Source organism: Taeniopygia guttata, chromosome 1, assembly GCF_048771995.1.
Source record: "Taeniopygia guttata chromosome 1, bTaeGut7.mat, whole genome shotgun sequence".
Lineage (NCBI taxonomy): Eukaryota > Metazoa > Chordata > Aves > Passeriformes > Estrildidae > Taeniopygia > Taeniopygia guttata.
The window spans coordinates 90,409,831-90,431,087 of NC_133024.1; the positions used below are offsets into that span (position 1 = coordinate 90,409,831).

The window sequence follows — 21,257 nt, forward strand, 5'->3', positions numbered from 1 at the left end:
AACCTTTGACTAAAGAAAGCCAGCTAGAAAGCACCGGCATCCCAGCTGCTCACTAAAGCTGCTGGAGCTTATGGAGGTCAAAACTTACCAACTGAGGTAAGGGACAACTAGAAGATTTCTGAACAGCACAAATTTATTACACTACAAAGACTTTAAGTGTGATACACTTTCATGTGAATAATGAAGACTGTTGACAAAATCCCACAGGAACAGTAGGAGCTTTTGAAGGGAATGACACTTTGGGTAGAGAGAGTATGATGACTCTAAGTGATCAACAAATTAAATTATCTGTAGTACTTTGAGGTATTGCTTTCGAGTACAAAGAATGCAGTCTTTCTTTAGGAAGATTGGTTTTTTCTTTGTTGAAAAGCTCATTATTACTCAAAGACTGTACTATACTAGGTACTACAGTAAACATGGGAGAAATTATTCTATTTCTATTCATTTTAGAGACAAATTAGCAATTAGTTTCTCTAGAAGAAATCTTAGATATCTTAATTTTACCTTTACTGGTTATGGAAAGGAAAAATATACAGGAAGCCTAGGAAAAATCTTGAAAAAATAAACAAATAACAACTTCAGCTGATTTATCTAAATGAATGAAAGAAAATATTGATACCTTTGATGAGACTATTCTATTATCTGGAAATCTCTGTGGAATGTATGCTTCAGCGCCTGGAGGTGGCTCACGATGCCCAACATAAATAGTCCGACTGTCCACCCAATTCTCTTCTCCAGCACACTACAGGAGAAAAAAGAGTTAATGTGTCAGTTCACTCAGTATTTCTGCAGTTACATGAGCCACACACTGAATTAACTAATCACATGCCTGACCATCAACACATACACAGCCAGCAGCACATGACCCCTCACACTTTTCTGTATCAGCTCAAGATCACCAAGACACCTAAAGCCAAATGTCAAAACTCTGACTTAACTGCACTTCACTTTCCCACAACACAATCAGAGAGCATCCATGAAAATCACTGCTCTTTTTTGTTAATAACTTTAAAAAAGGGTGAATGGTTTAAGACACTCAGTCAAATCAGGTATGTAGTATGTATTCATGTTTGTTACTCTTTTCACCACTAATAAAAATCTGTGCTAATTACAAAATGTTAATAGATGACAAATTCTTCTCATTTTTGAGACCAGCCAGCCATAAGTCAAAATTTCCTTTGCAGCAAAGTGAAACTTTGTTCTCCTGAAATACTAGTAGAAATCATTTCTCCACACATGAACAAGCTCAAGGACTCTCTGGTTGCCAGAAGAAGACCTCAGCTTGTCAACTCAGAGCACTTCCTCTTCTATGAAAGCTGTAGGAAAAAAGTAGGTGTGCTAAATTTTCACATTCGCATGAAACTCCACCACATCAATAGCTTCCCCAAAATTACTATTTCTGTGATCTTTTAGCGGTTAAAAAAGTACAAATCAATGAAAAAATTACAAATCAATGCAAAAAAGTATTTACACAAAACTAAAATAACCAATTTTTAAAATTTATAAGTAGTAATTTTTGGGGGGGGCATAGATTATAAAATGACCATCCTTTAGTCAACAGTCTAATTCACATCTACCTTATGAAAAACATTTTTGAAGCACAGAACACATTCCTAAAACTTGGAGAAGCCCAGGCATCAGCAACTTAAACATCATCATATGGTCAAATCTGGAGTAATTTAAATGCATCATAAGTTAAACTCAAAACCTCCGTTTTACATTGCACTGATGATTTATACATTCTTTCATTAAGCACATTAGACAGAAGCTTCTGTTCTGCATCCTCAACAGATACATGTATTTAGCACATTAAGTACATCCTGGAAGTGCTCCTGGTCACCAGTGCTTGTCTGCCTCAAGAGGTGAACTGTAAGACTGACACTGAGCAAACTAACCCCAAACAAATAGTGTGACTTGGGTAGTACCCACAGCCAAAGCATCATTCCCCATAGCAGCTGGATGTACCTGTGCAGTTCTTGACAGAATTTAATCATACAGGCATGGGTCCTTCTTTTCTAGCTAGTCTTAAAGCCAATAGTTATAGGTCCATTTACTTTACTAGTACACACTTGGCTATTAAGCCTAAAACAAAATTTAGTCCTCAAACTTAAAAAACATTCACCCTAGCATTTTCTTCATCAATTCACATCTAAGTGATTTTTCCACTGCCCTTAAGTGCAACACAGCCAAAGATCACTTTCTACATAATTTATTGGGATTAGATGTACAAAATCTTGCAATACTCTGCAGATTTGAAGCAGTTAAGCTAATAAAACAATTACCTCTGTGATGTGCATGACTTTCTCGAGATTGGAGAGAACATCAAAAATATAAAAATAAAATCTACTGGACACAGACTATTAACCACAAAATAGCTGAGTAGAAGTCATCAAGTAAAACGTAAAGTGATGTAGAGGATTAAAGAAAATCAACTTCTGCCATCCCAGAAGTAGATACTAGAAGCAGACACAAAGGACCCAAAATCATTACTTGATTCTTACACATGACAGAAAAATGAAGGTATGATGTTCAGAAGACACCGAAACACAAAACTGTAATACTAGGCCTAAAACTAAAGCCAAAAGTAAACCCCATGTCTTTCTTATGTTTATTCAACTTCCAATAATTGGAAAGAGTCACTTAATACATAATATGAAGTTGTTCACAAAGGAAGTAAAAATGACAGTCCCTCATAAGACACACCAACAGCCCAGAGAGGGCTTATGCTAAGCCCTGTAACTGCCCCTGCCCCAGTGGGAGTGCACACACATTTCTCCCATGCCACAGCTAGCACGGACTCGAAACTAGGACATGGGTTGCTATAAAAATTGCATTGATTTTCCAGTCAGACAACTTCTCCCTTACCACCAAGTGGACTTGTCAAAAAGTCAAGTGTCATTCAGCCCACTCCTGAAGGCCAGGTAACATTCTTTGAGCAAGCCAAACATTTTGGAAGTAAAGCATAACAAGGTTTCCATACTCCACCTTGCTTCTATGGCAATAACAAAACATGGTATCTTTTTCCATTTTATCAGTACATAATACTTCTTTTATCTTGTCAGTACACTAAATGTACAATGCACACAAATTATCTACTGACACTTGCGCCACTTAATATTCATAGAAATACAAGGGAATGCGAGATATTCCTGTATTATACATAAATTTGTACAATATTTTTTCATTTTTCATTGTGAGGGACATAAATGCATTCCAGACATAAATGCAGCACAAAGATTACTCTTGATAAGTGAAGTGGCTAAATTCAGAGATCATTACCTAAACAGCTAATGGGAATGCCACATAAACTTTGAAAACCATGAAGAAATCCCTCAGCTTCTACTTTCCACTGCAGAGGCCCAGCTTGACAATTTATCTCACAATTATTATGAACCAGTCCAAGTCAGCTTGATAACACTTTTAGCTCAAAAAAGCACTTTTTGAAGCTTTACTGCATACATTGAGGATTCAGTCAAAACAGGCCTCCAAAATTACCTACGAACCTGGGAAGATAGAGCTCTAAACAGCACCCTTCTGCCATTACTGCCAGTATTTACAGGTCTGACAGCCCTGGAGTACTGTGTCAATGCTAAGTAAGCCAAACACTATGGGATTTGTGTCCCTAAAGCAAGGCATTACTTTAAGCATCAATATAAAATAACAACAATCTCTTCTATTAGCTCAATTTTATCTGGTTTTATCACAGATTGATAAATTTACCACAAATGTATAAAACCATATCTAACTTAAAATATCTGCTAACACAGAACATTTTTTATTTTTCACTATGTTAATAGGTTATAGAAAATAAATGCACTTCACCAACCTAATTCAACAACTTCAAACCTCCAAAACCGCTCAAGAGTAAAAAACTAAGAATGGAAGAGAGTAAGGCTCTCTTTGCCAGTGAGGTGCAATGCACAAAGTCACCTGCACTGCTCAATATGGCAATACCTGTGTGAAACAGAAAAAGATACTTTTAGAAAATCAGCACTCTAAGTCAGGACATGGGCTACATAGAGAAAAACTACAGCAACTGAATGTCCTGTAATGCCAAACTCCAAAGCCAAACACCCTGATGTGACAGTTCTTTTAGTGTTCTGGTATTGCAGCTTACAGAAATGACACCAGAGTCACTGAAATAAGCAGTCTGATGCTACTGCCAGAACAATGAACTACATTAACTTATTCTTTTAAATTCCATTGCTTGAGCCCATTAAGAATATGTCCAAGAAACCATAAATATACCTTAGCATTATCTGCTTCTATTTATAGTGTAAAGTTCAATGTACTGAGACCTAGTTTTATTGGCACATCAATGAAATGTTACATAGCTTTTACACTTTCAAGCAGTGTCAGCAACAATGAAAGCAAAGACCAGCAAGACTAAGGCACAGAGACAGTTAATAGGACTTCACCTTAAGAGTTTTAGTATTTCTGCAGCTTATTTTTTTAGCATGAGATTCGCCTTCATGCTACTCTGGTAATTTTTATCTAGATTTAATTTAAACAAATGTATTGCCTGAAAAGACAAAGGGCTTGGTATTCAAGGGGTGACAGCAAAAGGATGATAGCCAATTGCTGGAAAAGTAACTGACTTTGAAAAGATTCCAAGTCTTTTCACATGTTTTTAGTAAAGAAAGTTAATGTACGATTTTGAAATCAGTGGAAACACTGAATGACATTTCCTGACTCTCCACTTGAACTATTAATTCAGGCATAATTACCAGCAACAATCTTCAGTTCAATATTTTATTTTCTCTCCAAATAATATAAATACAAACACTATTCAAATAAGTTAATATGCACTAAGCACAGCTGAAAACTCAATCTGCCCTGGCCAAGTTCAAAGTACATTTCATTGAAAAGTATTCTCTTCCGCTTTTTTCTAAATGCTTTTTGATTAAAAGGGATAGTTCACTCTAACCACATATTCGACAGCAACACATTCTCAGCATCAGCTATAGCCTTGTTCACCCAGGCTGTGACTCCTTTCCTCCACACAGAAGTACTTTCCTACAGGCTGTTAGGAAAGGCAGGCTTTCCTAACAGCCTGGTGTTTTACTGAATCATGAATACTTGATGCCAATTAAGCAATTAGCACCACTGTTAAAACTGCATACTGAATATACAGCTGCTCAACCACTTTGGAGTTTTAGGATAACAAATACTGACAAGCCATTATCACTCAGAATCTACAGGAAGAACTAATAGTGCACAGTGTGAAAAAACAGTCACGCTCTGCACTAAAGGCTCTCAGTTTCCAATTTTTCATTCAGTGAAGAGAAGCAACATCAGTATCTCAAAGCTGTAATTCACTTAAGTGAAGAGAAAAAAAACTTGTTTTCCTTTCTAATACTGTAAGGAAACCATCCTTATAATGGACTATTTACCAAACCATGAGATCATATAATCACATCTTTGTCTTCGTTTGTCGAATGTTCTGAGTACCTGCTCTTTTACACTTGACACCATTCTGCAGGAATAGGTGCAGCCATCTCCTTTTGCAAGCAATGGCAGAATGCAGATTTTTACTCATCTTTCCAAATCTACACCTTTTAAGGGTAGAGCTGATCTATAGATAAAAATTATTTCTTTAGATGGCTTTTTGTTAAGTAATCTGCATTTCCTAAAGTTGCAAACCAGTAAACTAAATTAATCTTTTAAATAGTCCACTTTTGCAAAAAAAAAAAATCTCTAACTTGTATGTATGTATTCTCATCCATTTAGAGGATCTTAGATTTCAAATGATAGGCCAACCAACAATTACCTATAGCGAGAGCACTTAAGCTCTACATTTTGTGCACAGCATTATACCAGCCCTTCATATGAATTTGCCAAGCTCAGAATGAAGAGTATAACACTGAAAGCTATTCAGGTTATGTTTTGTAGGAATAGAGAATAGCACAGATAAAAGAATTCATATAATTACCAGATAAATACCCTATCAGGTTTTCTATTCTGAAAAAGGATTACCTCAATATGAGACATTGTAAACAGAAAGTAAATTACTTAATTGACCTACAAGTCATGGACATATGCCATTAAAGAACTAATTTAATGGAATACCAAATTGCAGCTCTTCAGATGCAACCACAAAAAAAAAAAAAAAAAAAAAAAAAAAAAAGACAGAAACCAAACCGAAAGAAAAAAGCCCCAGAACTACTCTCTGCCAGAAACTTCTATGACTAATTAACACATTTCCTATGGGTCACCCATAATGGGATCTGTTGCCACAGAATATTACTGCATTTCATTTCAACAAATGAATTTTAAATCCTTGGATGATGATTTTTGTCAGAAACACCATTTGAAATCAAAACTCTCTCCAACCAATTGCCTACAAGTCACAGAATCTTGGATGTAAGTGTATGCAGAAGGAAAAGAAAGAAGGTATTAACATTCTTTACCTGGAAATAGATTATTTTATTTATGACTCTCAGGGAAAGGTGTGATTAGAAGCAAAGACAGGTACCTCTTCACTACAGAAAATGGTGCCAGGCCCACAAGTTTCCCAACCAGGCCATATTCTTTACTACTTGGTGCATCGTTGTTTTCTGATCGATCTTTCCACCTCCTGCAACGGTTTTGTGCACGCAGACAGAAGGGGAAATGGTTTATAGCAATAGGTTGAGATAAGTTTTTGTGACATTTTTGAAGAGGAAATGGAAAAGTATGATGACAAAATGATGCATCTGCTGTAAAATGATGCATTACAGCTGTAATTCACAGCTGTAAGAACAGACATTGTCACAACAGCAAATTGAAACACCAAACACTTCTACATGTCTTTAATACAAATTTTATTTCAGCTTTCCATTTCATGCCTCCTTCTGAAGCTATCCTAATAAAACTATATTCCAGTTGTGTCACATGAGCTGGCACTGGGACACTGCAATATAGCACTCTGAAGATAGTCTAATTCACTTTTCTGATTTCCAGTCTGGAAGATAATTTTTATCTGAATTCCTCATACTCTATACTTTGAATGGTTGAATAATTTGACCTCCTGGATGACAAAGCCAGTGATTTATGATCCTCCTAAAAAGGGTTACAATAATTCTTTGTTTTACACACATAAAAACTCACCTCAGTTATTCAAGGAAGACTGAGATATTTTCTAAGCAGTCAATGTAAATTCCAAATACTGCTGACATACTGGCTAGTTAGGTATAGCTATTTGTGATGTGTATTCTCTTCAAGCGAATCTTTAGCTTCCCTGTTTATTTCCATGAAAAGTAACAATAAAAGTGGTAGAAATAAAAGTCCCCTATTCCATCATTATATGCAATCTTCGTCTAGTTTAATGGAATCACTGCAATAATGGTAAGAAAATAGATCTGTGATGTATGTGAATTACTGGGCATCTGGAAAAATGCTTTTTGCACTTTTCCCTCCTGTTAATCTAGCAGTTTTGAAACATTTTGCCCTTGTTGCTAGTGGGACAGGGACACCATGGGCCTCCTGCTCCTCTGCCCAGGTCCAGTCAAGGACTGCCTCTACATGGAAATCTTTTCAAGGGTCTCACTTGCAATTAGAAAGGCAAATGAGAAAAAAACCTACACTGCAAAGTGCAGTGGTAAGAGAAACTAGAAGGGAAAGTGTCACATAAGACACAGAATATTTCACAGCCTTAGTACTTAATTAAAGATCAAGTTTATTCCTATGTAGCTCCAGACCAACAGCTGAAACTGAGGTTTGCAGAAGAAATTTACAGCTTCCTTAGGTGCCAAGAAAGGCTATAAAAGAAGAGTAATTTCATTTTTTTAAGGCAACCGAAGTATACCAAGGATCTACATGCAGTGCCACTCACTCAAAGAGTATCTACAAAGAAATTTCCAAAAGAATTGTATAGATACTTCAGAAGGCAGAGATTTTTCTTACTCTTCGTTGCCAATAACTACTTCTGTTTGCACTAATTCAACAAGAAAAAGAATCTAAAGCTATCAAAATTTTCAGGGCAGGAAAAAGGAGGATTTTTTTTGCGTTATATTTATGGATTCTAAAGAAACAGGAAGATGGAGGGAAGCAAGCAGAAGATTAGTTTCATTCATTCAAAATTAAGTAATAAATCTACAGATATGCCTGCCACACTAGTTATTTTCTTTTAAATTAACACAATTATTAAATTAAGTAACTAAATTATTAAGAAAAATCAAGCAAGAATACCTGTTGTGAATTTTTTCCAAGGAACAACATATGCAGTATGCATTAGCAAGATTTACAAGATTAGATGCAACAAAATCCATTCCTAAACAGTATTCTTACAGGAGCTTCAGATTATTCAAAAGTGAATATATCCTAAAAATATGCTTTATATTTAGAAAAGTAAACCATCATCAGACATGATCAGAACTGGCCAGAGTGACACCACCTTCCACTAGGATTTTAGCAAACAAAAGGGGAAGAGTCAAATTTCCCATCTGAACTCCAGGACAAAGATAATTAAAATATATGGACTTCTGCATTCTTCTTTATATTTAGTGCAAGGACTGAAAATGCCTTATCTACATGTTTGCTGGTCTTTAAACTGTTTAAATAAAAAATGGGTGAAAAAATGAAAAGGATAGTTAACTATTGCACTCTGAGGTCTACTGACACACAGCTGAGCAGCAGACCTCTATTCCTACTACAAAAACATTATGTAGTTTCGATGTCAAGAAAACACCTCCCCCCACTGTTAACCCTTATCATATTTAAATCTGTAAAACAAGTTCACTGCCAAGTAGCAACTACTCACTATCTTAACGGTCAGTGCCTGTTAGACTCCAAAATTATTTTCATTCCTAAGTGGATACAGAGCTAGTGAAGCTATGATTCTAGGAGACAGAAGGTGGGGTAATCTTCTTGTATTATATAATGATATGTGTCCTGGGTTGTAAGATGTGTGTATTCTATTTGCCATCTGTTAGAGGTGGGGCAGTTCTCTTCTGTTAATTGGGCAGTTTTCTTTATCTCCCACAAACCAATCCTCCCCCTCTGGGAGATATCAGTTAATGGGCCACTGAGAGTCATGCACTACTGATAAAATTACATCATCCCATTGAGAGACGCTCCATCCAGGGGGAGAAGCCAAGCATTCCTACCTGGATATAATGTGACAATTTGGAACACCACAGCAACCTTTTCCCACTGGATTCCCAGGGGAAGACCAGGCCCATCTACATGACCACTGGACATTCAGAAGAAGAACAAACCACAGAACCACACTGGTCACTGAAGCAGCCACCATTCAGTTGGGACTGCTACCAACACCCTGACCCACAGGGCCTCAGGTTGTATTCTGACTCTGTCGGTGGTTTGTTTTCTTTTTTTGTACTATTGCGTTTGTATTTTTAATTTTCCTAGTAAAGAACTGGTATTCCTATTCCCATATCTTTGCAGCTCCTGACTTCCTCAGCAGAGGCCTATCTTTTCAAACCAAGACAATACCACAAAACCAACAGCTTGTAAGATGCTGCTCTTGCAGGCCACCAAGTCAGTGACCAAAGAATGTCCAAATGTTATTACACAAACTGTTACGTCCATAACAACCTAAAGCTTGTTTCATATTTATACTGGAGAATCAGCAAAATATTTACTGTAAACTCCTATCTCTATATGCTTTTACATACCTTATTATTTATACTTACTTGATACTCAACTACAGTTTCTTAACAAACAGTGACTCTAACACCTTTTTGGGGTTGTCTTTGCCACACAAAGACTACTTAAAAAAAAAGTCCCCCTGTTTATATCTGTAGCTATGCTACCACACATACTTGAGGTCAGGCTGCAACCTTATCAGAAGCAAATAACCCAAGACAAAACTGAGAAAGAAAAACTACCACTTGGGTGCTACTGGATGCTGTACTACTAAAGCAACTGCTACCTGTTAGTTTTCCACATCTATAAGGAGAAACCTAAATCCTCAGTAAAACTGGCAGGTGTAATGTTCTGCCCACTTTTCAAAGGTCTTGCTCATGTAAGTTGGTCCTGAACTTACTCCCCCAAAGGCCAGACTATATTAGTGTACAGAACTATCTATAGAAGTAAACAGGTAGAGTACAAATGCCTGTATTTACTGGTAAATTTATCAACAGCCTGGAAAGCCCGAAATAAGTAAAAATGACAATACTAATAGCCAGATTTCCTACTTTGAGTAATTATATTTTGCCATGCTCCCTGTGCAGTGAAACATGCAATTCTCTCTCCCACATGCAATTGGTTTCGAACACTATTTGAAGAGTCACAATATAACCCCAGCACCCCTATACTTCATCTTGAAGAAATCTTGAACTTATAGTCCAAAAATAACTTGGGTGTTCAGCATAATGGGACTAACTATGTAGCATTACCTAGCATTTTCCTTCATTTCCATGCTTTGTTGCACATCAGCACCAAATCTGATATTATGCCTTATGGCTATAAAGCTAATGAAACATTTATTTGGAGCTATTTGAAACACATTCAACATACTTCTAACTCTTACATACACACTAGTATTCAAGTACAGTTCTGAAACACTCAAGGAGTATAAAATTTTACGCTATTACTTCTTATATTGCAAAGCAATGCAACATGTAGAAGTATTTCAGGTGAAAAAGCCATATGTTGATTCAGGTTAGAGGTCACCAACTCTATTTTACAGTTTTACCTACTAACACATAGGTGTTGCTGATGAAATGCCACATTCAATCTTCATGCATAATAGTGAAGATCTTTTACATTTTCCAAAATTAGCAGGCATCAGGATCATAAATCTGACTTCAGATAAAGTCTACTGACTTCTGACTTCTTGTCTTGGTGAAAGACAAGAATTTTAAACTTATAAAATGACATAAAGTACATTCAGTAGCTTTGAGTGTTCACGTCAGGAGTATGAGTAAACCTACTTATGATGCATAAGAAGTTTATGACACCAATAACCACAAGTCTTTAGAATCCCTTTTGTTTTCACTGCACTTAAGGAATGTGAATTCCATTCAGATTAAACATTTCTTTACAACTCTTTTGATGCAGTGAGCTTTTTAACATTTACTTTTACTCTCAAAGAATGGATTTAAAGACTTGCAACTGAACAATCTAAAGTACAATAAATATTTCACAACTCTGTACTTTTACAAGCATCAAGACTTTAAGAACTTCTACAGTAATCAGTCAAATATTTACAAAAAAACCTTTATTAGCGTTCTGTGTTTTACAAGTTAGATATTCATAAAAAACCATTATTTTACATTAGAGCTATTTCCTTTTGTTATAGTCACAGAATAAGATATATATAACATTTTTTAAAATTCATTACAATACTGACTACTTAGTTAGAAGCTAGTTGCCAATTGCTAGCAAAAAAATATCTAAAAAGCCTAGAATATCTGTTGCACAAATAATTAAATCACAAACTTGAGAAATAAAAATAGTGAATGTTTAGCATTTAAAACAGTGAAAATGAATGTTTGTAACTAAAACCTTTGGGAACTAAGTCAGAAAACCTCCAGTATCTAATTAGCCCTGAACAGACAGGACACCAGAACTCAAGGACAGACTTTCAGTTTTCATCATCTAAAGTAGTTCAGTGGAGACTGAATTTTAATCCAAGATATCATTAATAATTTAGAAGAAATTTGTGATACAGCAAAGGTGAGGAACATTTAAATAAAACACTTTTTCAGCATATAGCCAGTCACCTGTAAGGTACTACAAGTTGATCTACAGTGAACAGCCACCCTGAGTAAACATTTCATACTCGTAAAATACTATTAATAAAAGCATTAATAATAGCCAGAGAACTCAAAGCAAGGTCAACACAGTACACCCAACACATCTAAGTCAAGCTCCAGTATATTAAGCACAGTATGAAAGACCATCTCTTGGTCAGAAGCAAAGATGGTTCAAATTGTTTTATTTTAGCAGAACTGTAGCTATTTCCCTTTAAAATGTTACTATGAGACTTGTATGAGTATAATTATACAATCTGGGGGACATTATTTTAAGCTTTCAGTGATCAATACACCTTTTATTTATATGTGGTAGGCAAAATGCCCTCGCTGCACTTCAGCATATCAAAACTGTTCTGTGTCCTTCATGCAGAAAAGGAAAGGTATTTTTAAAGAATGATTTTTCTATCAAGTCTAGAACTGTACTGTAGGCTGAGATTAATATATTGACTTGCAATGATTTTGATAATAAAGGCAAAGGGGGTTATGCAGGTTTGTCTGGGATGAGATGATAAGTGTAATCTCAACCTCCACATGTCTGTCATTCAGTGATACAGAGAAGAGGTTTAACAACCTTTTGATGCTCCTGGTTTCTATGTAGCAGCAAAGGCATACATAATAATGTAAGAGAAGTCACTGACATTTAGGCTTTGATTTACTGCTGTGACTTCTTTGATGCAGGGAGGGATGGAAGCAAGTGGTTACAATACATCAAACCCCTAAAAAAAACTCGTGATGGGATAGTTGCTTTTTGCCATAAAATTCTCTCTGGATTCTAGAATCTAAGAAAAAAATTAATCTTTTTTTCCTAGACAAACATACTCCACAACATCAACTTACATCTTTAATAATCTTCCTTAAGAAATGTTTCTCAGACTTCAAAGGCTGATCTGCCATTCCTTCCCTTTGCAATAATAAACAAATGAAAAAAAAAAAAAAAAGGGGGGGGGAAAAACCAAAAATCAAGAAAATAACCTAACTGCATTTTCTCTATACCCCACATTTTGGGAAATGCAAACAGAAATAAGCTCCCAGTACAGGCTGACAGGAAAGACCTCTATTCAGCAAATTTAAAAAAGCATACATATACCTAAGGGCAGCACAGCTGTAAGGCCCTACAGCTCCTTCAGAAACCAAGGTGAATATACCTGGCTTTTAGATAGCCTGAATCACAGATTATCTTAGGGAAAAAGACCAAGAAATTAACAATTCACCTTTTAATAGAAAACTAACACCTGAGAGACATTACTTCAACTGAACAAGTATGAAAAAACTACTGAACCAGAATAATCAGGATTATCTATCTTCATCTGCTGTGTATGACAGGCGGAACCTGTGAAGTGAAATAGCTAGATAATCATAAAAAGCACATTTGCTAACAATGTTTTTTGTTTCAAATATACTTAAGGAATGGAGTTACTACAAAAGCAAAGAAAATATTTTTAATAGATTTCCCCTTGTGGTCTTTTTGAAAACAGTCCAATAGACAAATGTTCTTTCAAAGTTTCAGCTTTCATGCTTAATAAAACTCATTCCCAGAAAACAGCATGCCCCCTCATCTGTCTTTTCCTGTTGGACTAGAAATTCCTGTAATCAGTCCAAGTGAAAAAAAACCCCAAACTGAAAATTCTCAGTTGCTGCAAAATTGGGTTAGGAAAAGGAATGGAAACTATTGAACTAACTTGTCATGCTGTGTAGGGTTTTCTAAATCTGTGTGGAGGAAATAAGAAGAAATTATAAAGTGAGTATCCAAAACTATACTATAATAACAATACTGTTATTATACTGGAACATATATTCCAACTATTGCTTCTTTCAAAGGTACACAGCAGTTCTGTAATTTGTAATCATTTGGTACTACCTACAAATAAGGAAGTCTGAATCAGATTTGACTGACTTCAAAGTTCAATGAACCATAAAATTGCCCATATTCTGAGCAGAAGTTTAGATGAAACAACTTCCACATACTGCATAAACTGAAAGACAAATGCCTAGAATTCAGTGATTTTAATCTCTAAACCAGCTAACATGAGTTTATCGATTACCAGGCCAATTTCAGTCACAACTGTGCTTGTAAACAAAAGGCTAATCATTCATGACATTTATTCTATTAGGTAATTCTTTACCTTAAACCTTTAAAAATGTTGAAAGCCAAAGGCAATCCCTAAATCAAATCAGAAATCCTTGTTCTAGACTAACTTCTTTATTCCCCCCCCTCAAAATACAGTAAAATAACAGGATTCTAGAAATCCTACTTCACCCATAGACAGAAATACAGAATCCTAAAGAATGAGGCATGTTTGATCGCTGCAAAAGAGAACACGACCAGTTCTGTAAAATCCACATTTCCAAACGTGTTTTCATCACATGGGGCACTCTTCAGGACATGTATCCTACAGGCAGGATCAGCTCTCCTGTAGACAACAAAAATGGGGCAAGATACCAAAAGGATAGTGCCAAAAATAAAACTTCAGGTGATAGCCCAAGAAGTATTACTACAAATGAGCTAAGTAATCCTCAGCAGTGCCCTGGTAGTACAATGTCTTACAGGAGTTAATTCTGTCCACTTCCTAATACTTTCCTTTTTCCCCCCCCTCCTCTAAATGTAAGATACAATCCCTAAGTAAGAGAGAATTTCAGGAGGGGAAAGTAATTTACTTTTGCCATCTAGAAATAATTAATCCTTCTTGTTTTTAGGAGGCATTCTATTAGACAATTCCTTAGAAATAAAATACAACTACATTTAATAAAGACGGAGGGAATACCAGCCATAGACCCCCACTTAAATCATCAGAGTACAAACAGAAATGTAAACTCAACATTTTTTCTTATAAATAAGCAGCTATGACTAAAATGAAGGAAAGCAGAAAATATTTTCACATTTCTTTTACTTTTTAGAATATGACTGCATCTGAGGCCTTGCCACAGCAGTCGCATCAGTTACCATATCCAACAAGAACACTCCTGAAAGCAAACAGCTGTTGTAGGTCTAGTGCAGAGCAAGATTGTGAGTCTACTAGTTAATCCCTTAGTTTTTTTCCTGGTACACATGGCTCCTAAGAGGTCAATTATACACTGTACATTGAATTAAATGGAGCAAGTGTTCTGATAAGAGGAGATAATGATTTACTTTGTTTCTTAATGTAAGTTGATTATGTGCTTATGCAAGAGGCTATCTGGTGGCAGCTGGAACGTTTTACTTCAGCTGAGCCAATCTCTCATCACTGTGAGGTGGACCCACCATTAGAAGGAAAGCAATGTTCACACAAGTTCTGGCACATGCAAGGAGTAAGGATATTATTCATCAAATTCATCACAAGTGAGTTCAATCTGCTATTGTTAAGAAAGCTTATAACTTTTAAGGAAATTATGTACAACATTCAAATAGTCCAGGACACTGGGGTTTAAATGAGGGGGTTTTGTTGTTTGTTTTGTTATCTTTTGTTGTTTGAGGTTTTTTTTCAGTGAAGATATAACACTACAGAAGGAAGAAAATGGAATTCAATTGCAAGCTTCTAGAAATAAAACCTCCAGACGCTTTTGCAAGGACACTAGCAGGAAGCTATTAAACAGATAATGGTTTCATTTGCAATTTGGGTAAATTTTGACATTTACAGAAAGAGTACAAGGAAAGCATAGAAGCTATGCTGAAATGTATTTGCACCTAACATAAATCCTTTCAAATGAAAAGAGCTGAAGTCCTACAAAAAAGTCCTGTCAGAAAACTACACCTCCAAATAATCTTAATATGCTAGAAAAATATTTCCCAGAGACAAATTCAAATTTCATTTGCACATACACAGTATCCTCTCTTGACCCATAGTACTAAGCTCTATTTCGAAGGTACAAACAGCCAAAACCACCACTATTTTATTTGTATATACTAGTTGAAATCTTGAGTGAAAACAAAGCAAGCACTATAAAACCTGAGTATGTATGTTAAATCATCTGTATTAGAACCTATATCATCCCTCCCATATCCTCTATAAAAAGACCATAAAATGATGCCTCAGCTCTACATAAAACCAAAAGTGTGTCCTTGTAACAAGTAATGCTAACATTGCAGTGTTAATGGGGAGGAAAAACAAAACAATAAATTGCATGTTTTCACGCATTCCAATTGAGCTATTTTGAAAAGAAAAGCTTGCTAACTCACAAATATAAAAGTTACAGTGATCTAGTGTCCCTGTAAGAATAGCAGTAATAGTCTTTGTAAGCTGCTTAGATTTCCTTAGTAGTAATTATTTTCACAAGGCACTTGCTATAAGTCCATAAATTTAGTATCAAACTTAGCTGGTTTAGAAAATCTTGATTTTGGTACTTGGTAAATAAGTAGTGTTTTACTCAAAACTATTCCAAAAAAATACAGTGTCTCTACAACAGCCTTGTGTCCAACTGATGAAGCCGCTTGCTTCAGCTCTACTGAGAGCACAGAGGTTACAATCACATTTTCTACTTTGCCTTATTGCAGAAAAAAAACCTACAGTATCACACTCTCGGAGAACACTTCTGCATTTGCTCAGAGAACTGAAACATGAGGAACTTTAGAAGTGCTTTCATGTGTGTGTGCAAAAGGAAGTGAGCTAGACCATGGAGATAGGAGGGACAAGGAGTCATAAAGCAACTTTTGCTGGAAAACTTCCATCATCTAAGAAATACCTATTCCTTCCAATTGATGCTTAAGCAAGCAATTCTCCCTCTCCTTGTTACTATATGCACCTGACCATTTTAAAGGTCTCCATACTTTAAATACTAGCATAATCACACAATCATTGAATACATCAAGTTAGAAAGGACCCATCAGGATGGAATCCAACTCCTGGCCCTGGTCAGGAGTTGGATTCCAAGAGTCTCATCCTGTGCCTGAGAGCATTGTCCAAACACTTCTTGAACTCTGTAATGCTTGATGTTGTGACCACTTCCCTGGGGAGCCTGTTTCAGTCCCCAACCATGTTCTGGATGAAGAACCTTTTCCTGATATCCAACCTAAACCTCCCTTGACTCAGCTTCATACTGTTTCCTTGAGTCCTGTCACTGGTCACGAGAGTGAGAATCAGATTTAATACACAGCAACAATTATAGTCAAATTCACTCTTTGGAGTGAAGAGAACAAATACTTTGAAGGTTGTTTTTTAACATAATACAGAAACACAGAACGTGTCTAATCATTTGGAGACGGCATATGAACTTCACTAGTGTCAACACTGTGAAGCAACTTGCTTTTGGTTATCCGTTATATGGAATGTGCATTGCTTCAGCTGTCTATGGTTCTATGGCAAGAAATACTCATTTCTATGCTTCTCTCAATTTAATTGGTATAAGGTAATTCTTCTAATTCTTAGATACTGTTTCAGTGTTGGGGAGAGAGCAATAAAAAGTCAGATTTCTTACAATGTCTTAAAATTTCTTACAATACCAAATAGCATACTAGTTTTGTTCTTAGTAGTGTATAGTAATCTGCCTACCCCTAATGTTTCCATTTTAATTTTACATACTTACTTGTAAGTGAAATATTATTTATAAGTATTTTTGTGCTTTGCTTATACATCTGCACAGATATGAAACTGGACACATGAAAAAGGATTTTTCTCAAATGTCATGTTACCTGGAAACCTTATAGATAAAACACAACCAAATTCCACCTCTTAAATATTTCCGTTTCAATTTTGTTTCCTTTTAATCCCTCACCTTAGTATCAACATCCTCATTGATGTCTCCACTGTGAAAGTCTAGGCCTTTTTAACTGTTATAAAGCTTAATAGAGCATTAGACTTAGGAAATACTTAATAGTTAGGAATACTCATGAAAAAATATGGTTTTGTCCTGATGTCTTATGAAGTACAAGCTTGGTGTACCTCAGGTAGATCCTAGAAAGGAAGGGACACCAAAGGCCACATCATGACCCTGTCCAGCCCTCCAGGAAATACCTACACTTCATATTTCTTTCTTACTTATTCACAATGGGATTTGTTAAGCAAATTAAACTGAAGACTGGTCTGGTAAAATAGGTGAATAGCCAGCAAGAGGGGTATATACCGAAGGGGTTAGACTTACTTAACAGGGGGAATACCTTTGCGATTTTTGTAAAGACACTGAACTCCATAATGCTCTTTTGTACTTAAAGTCTAAAATTAAAATCATTCTAGATGACAAGGGCTGTTAAAAAAAGAAAAATGTAAAAATGGGAAGGAGCACGAAGTCTGTACAGGCCAAAGGAGCAGAAACAAGTAACACACTGAGGCACTGGCCAAGGGAGGCCGGGAGCAGGATGCACCCACCTGGGCACGAAGGGGCACGCTCGCCATGGCGGGGCCGGCCGGCCCTCAGGGCCCCCCGCAAGGCCCGAGGGCCGTGGGGCAGCACCAGGGGAAGGCAGAGCTGGGCTGGAAATGCAGGGCAGGAGCCCCGGCCCTGCCAGGCCCGAGCAGGAGGCTCCCCAGGGGCCGGCAGCAGCTGAGAGCGGCCAGGCTCTCCCCAGCACCAGAGGTGCCTGTGGATAGAGCTGCTATGGCCGTTCTCAATGGCTGCACAGCCCCCGCTGCAAGGCCCACCTCACAAGGGACCATCCACATCCTCTGAGCGTTCACGTACCGCTGACAGAAGAGTTTTTGAAGTGTACGCATGTGCTTGAAGTAATTTGATTCATATGATACTCAATTTCCTTTTGTTGATCATAGTTTTCTAAACAATTTATTTTGAAAGCCTAGCAAAACAAACCCTGCCATACTCACAGAGCAGCCCTGTTTAGCAGAGCACATGCTCCTAACATCTGATCTGACAGACAAAAATGGAACATCACTGAAGTTTCCAGTCCCCAGGGCCACCACAATGGTCACTGCTTTACAATGCCAGAATGCCATGACTTGGCAGAGTCTGCTGAAACCCTGGCCTTGACCCCACTTACAGAGGATCTAATCCTTGTTTGGCAGCCCCAACCACATGAGTAACTTAGTCACCATTGCCTCAAACATGGGACGGACGCCAGTGTGTACAGGCACATTCATTTCATAAAGTCTCTTACTGGGGAAAAAAAAAGGGAAAATTCCATCTTCAGCACATAAATTCCTGTTACAGTAAAGCCATCTTAGTGGCCCTTCTGTAGCTAATGCCCACATGGTGCTGCCAGCACACCAGAAGGGTTGAGCAACACAAATCAAGCTGCTTATTCCATACTTTGTAAGATTAAGATTAGTATCAAGAAGAAAGCTTCTTTGCCACATCTCCATAAGAAGCTGTGAAAGCAAAGAATTTCTAAAAAAAAAATAGCACTGAAGAGAATTAATTTCAAACTTTATTTATAGGCATGGAGATAGTCATCTACCTGAGAACATCTCATCTAGAGAAGCACCAAAAAAATCCTATCAGTACTGTAAAAAAGATGCAGCCTCTTCTCAGCACTTGAAAAAGACAATGCCAATACTAGCTGTTGCATTGATTTAACCATTTTTTATTTTCTATCATAAAACTGGTGAAAAATCAGAAACTACTATACTTCAAAAGTCCTTTCCTTTAAGGAGAATCACAGTTAAGTCAACTGACAACTGTACAGTTTGGTTTGTATTTTTAAAGCAATACATTTAACCTGTACTCACAGCCTTTTAAAACTTTTTTACACTAGTCTTCAACTACATTTTTTGTTTGTACTGGTACTCGAATTTCCACAAGCTAATGAACTTCATCGATTAAGGCTTGAAGTTGGTCTGGAACTGTGTGTTACTTTAAAGTACTATGCATCTCACTGTGGATAGCATATTTGATCATATTGCAAGAATCTTGTATCTCTCCCATTTTATACAGAGCCCACATATAGCCAGCTTTCTGATTTGGTCTCTTCAACATTAGATAAGTAGTTGCAGTGTCTCTGAAATGATCACACATCAGAAGATCTAAGAACATCCTTATTCTTTTGAAATGCCTCCAAAAAGGCTATTCCTCTTTTATTGCTAGCTTGTCATTATTGGTTCGTGCCATTTCCTTTAAAAAGGAGTGGCTCTAATGCTATTGATTTAAGAAGCTACACTCCAAGGAGCTCACATTAAATTCAGTCAAATGATGTAATGTATTGGATTGTCCCATCATCTTAGTTCAAAAATTCTCTAGGTTATAGAACAAGGCTTAGACTAAGAAAAGAAATCACCTTGGCGATTCCTTGGAATTGATAAATAAATGACAAGGCCCATACTTTTCCTTCAAGTTGCAGCAAGTAGTAAGTCAATACACATCAAATCTATTACTTTAATTATTTTTTCCCATTCTCCTGTATGTCAATAAGAGAGCAGATCACAGCTCTAATTACAACAATTACTTCCAGTGATGCCGATCAGACCAAATCGAAGTTACGTGAGGCTGTTTTAAAGAGATTATTACTACTTTTCCAAGACCCAAAATTGAAATATCAATTAGGAGACTTCTATTTTGCAACATTTTAAAACTCACATCCTGTCCTGACACTTGCATTGTTCCAGCTCTCTAAAAATGTTCAGCTTTTTCTTTAAGCATCCCTAGAATGACATTCAATACCAATATCCCAGGATTACACGTCAGCACTGTGTCTTGTGGGCCAAATACAATAACAAAGGTGCTTTCACACGCAAGCTGTTGCTTTTTCCTTTCAGAAAAAAGGCACTATAAGGTATTTCAGTTTGCTAAAAATGACACCAATACACAAGGTAATTCTTTACATGTGTTTTCTACAATCATTTAAACATCAATTCCGAGCTTTAGTAATTACTGTGAGTGTGGCAAACACATAGTACTTTGTTTTAATCCTAGGAAAAAAATCATCAATTTCATCATCACTTAGATCTGCCAAAGTGAACTTTCCTGTGTTTCTCCCACTCCCAGATAGAGCCAAGAACCAAGACTGCATGTCGGTTTCTGGCATTTAAAACAAAAAATAACTTGCTCAGCTCAGCCCATTACAAATGCTTCCTTCAATATAAAACCAAACAATCAACTGAAGAGAAATGAAAAGTCAAAAAAAAAAAAAAAACACCCAACAAAACAGTAAAAGAACTATACATGCTGAGAAAGTAAACCTCAGAGCAGGATCTAAAGGTTCCTGAGTTCTGGCTCTAGAGAATTCAAGTAGATCAATTTTCAAGGTCAGAAGACCTTCAATATCCAACTTTCAAGCATAAACAGAAATCCATCAGAATAAGGCAAAGGGGGAAAGATCATGTGGTCACAGATTTCTACAAAAACACTGCTAACCTTGTAAATTCAGAAGGGTGATGGATTTTGGTAAGCTATGTCTTACGCTGCCTGGTAAATCCTGTCTGCTCAATGCATCTATTTTTATGTAAAGCCTTGAATGTTCTGAACACATTAGGCATAATGAACACATTTGAAGTTGACAAAATGTGGGTAATCTTCTTCATGACCCATTGAGAATAAAGACCTACCATACATAGGGGGAAGGGCATGTTAGGTCATGCTTCCCCAAGTCCTTGCATTTGGCTCGTTCCTGTAAGCTGGAAAAGAGCAACAACAAAGCCGAAGGCACAAAAAAGCCTCAAGCACAGAAGAAATGTTTGCCTTCCACTTATCAGCATCACTTCT

The 21,257-nt window shown here is 36.7% G+C and overlaps 1 protein-coding gene across 6 annotated transcripts in view; it reads right to left on the reverse strand.

The window, feature by feature from the left end:
• ATP11A (ATPase phospholipid transporting 11A) overlaps nt 1-21,257 on the reverse strand; it is a 118,072-nt gene that overhangs the window by 59,977 nt on the left and 36,838 nt on the right. For all 6 annotated transcript variants that reach the window (XM_030279950.4, XM_030279944.4, XM_030279937.4 and 3 more), the window contains exon 2: nt 620-742. In XM_030279950.4, the coding sequence (XP_030135810.1) occupies nt 620-742 (123 nt within the window). The remainder of the gene's footprint in view (nt 1-619; nt 743-21,257) is intronic.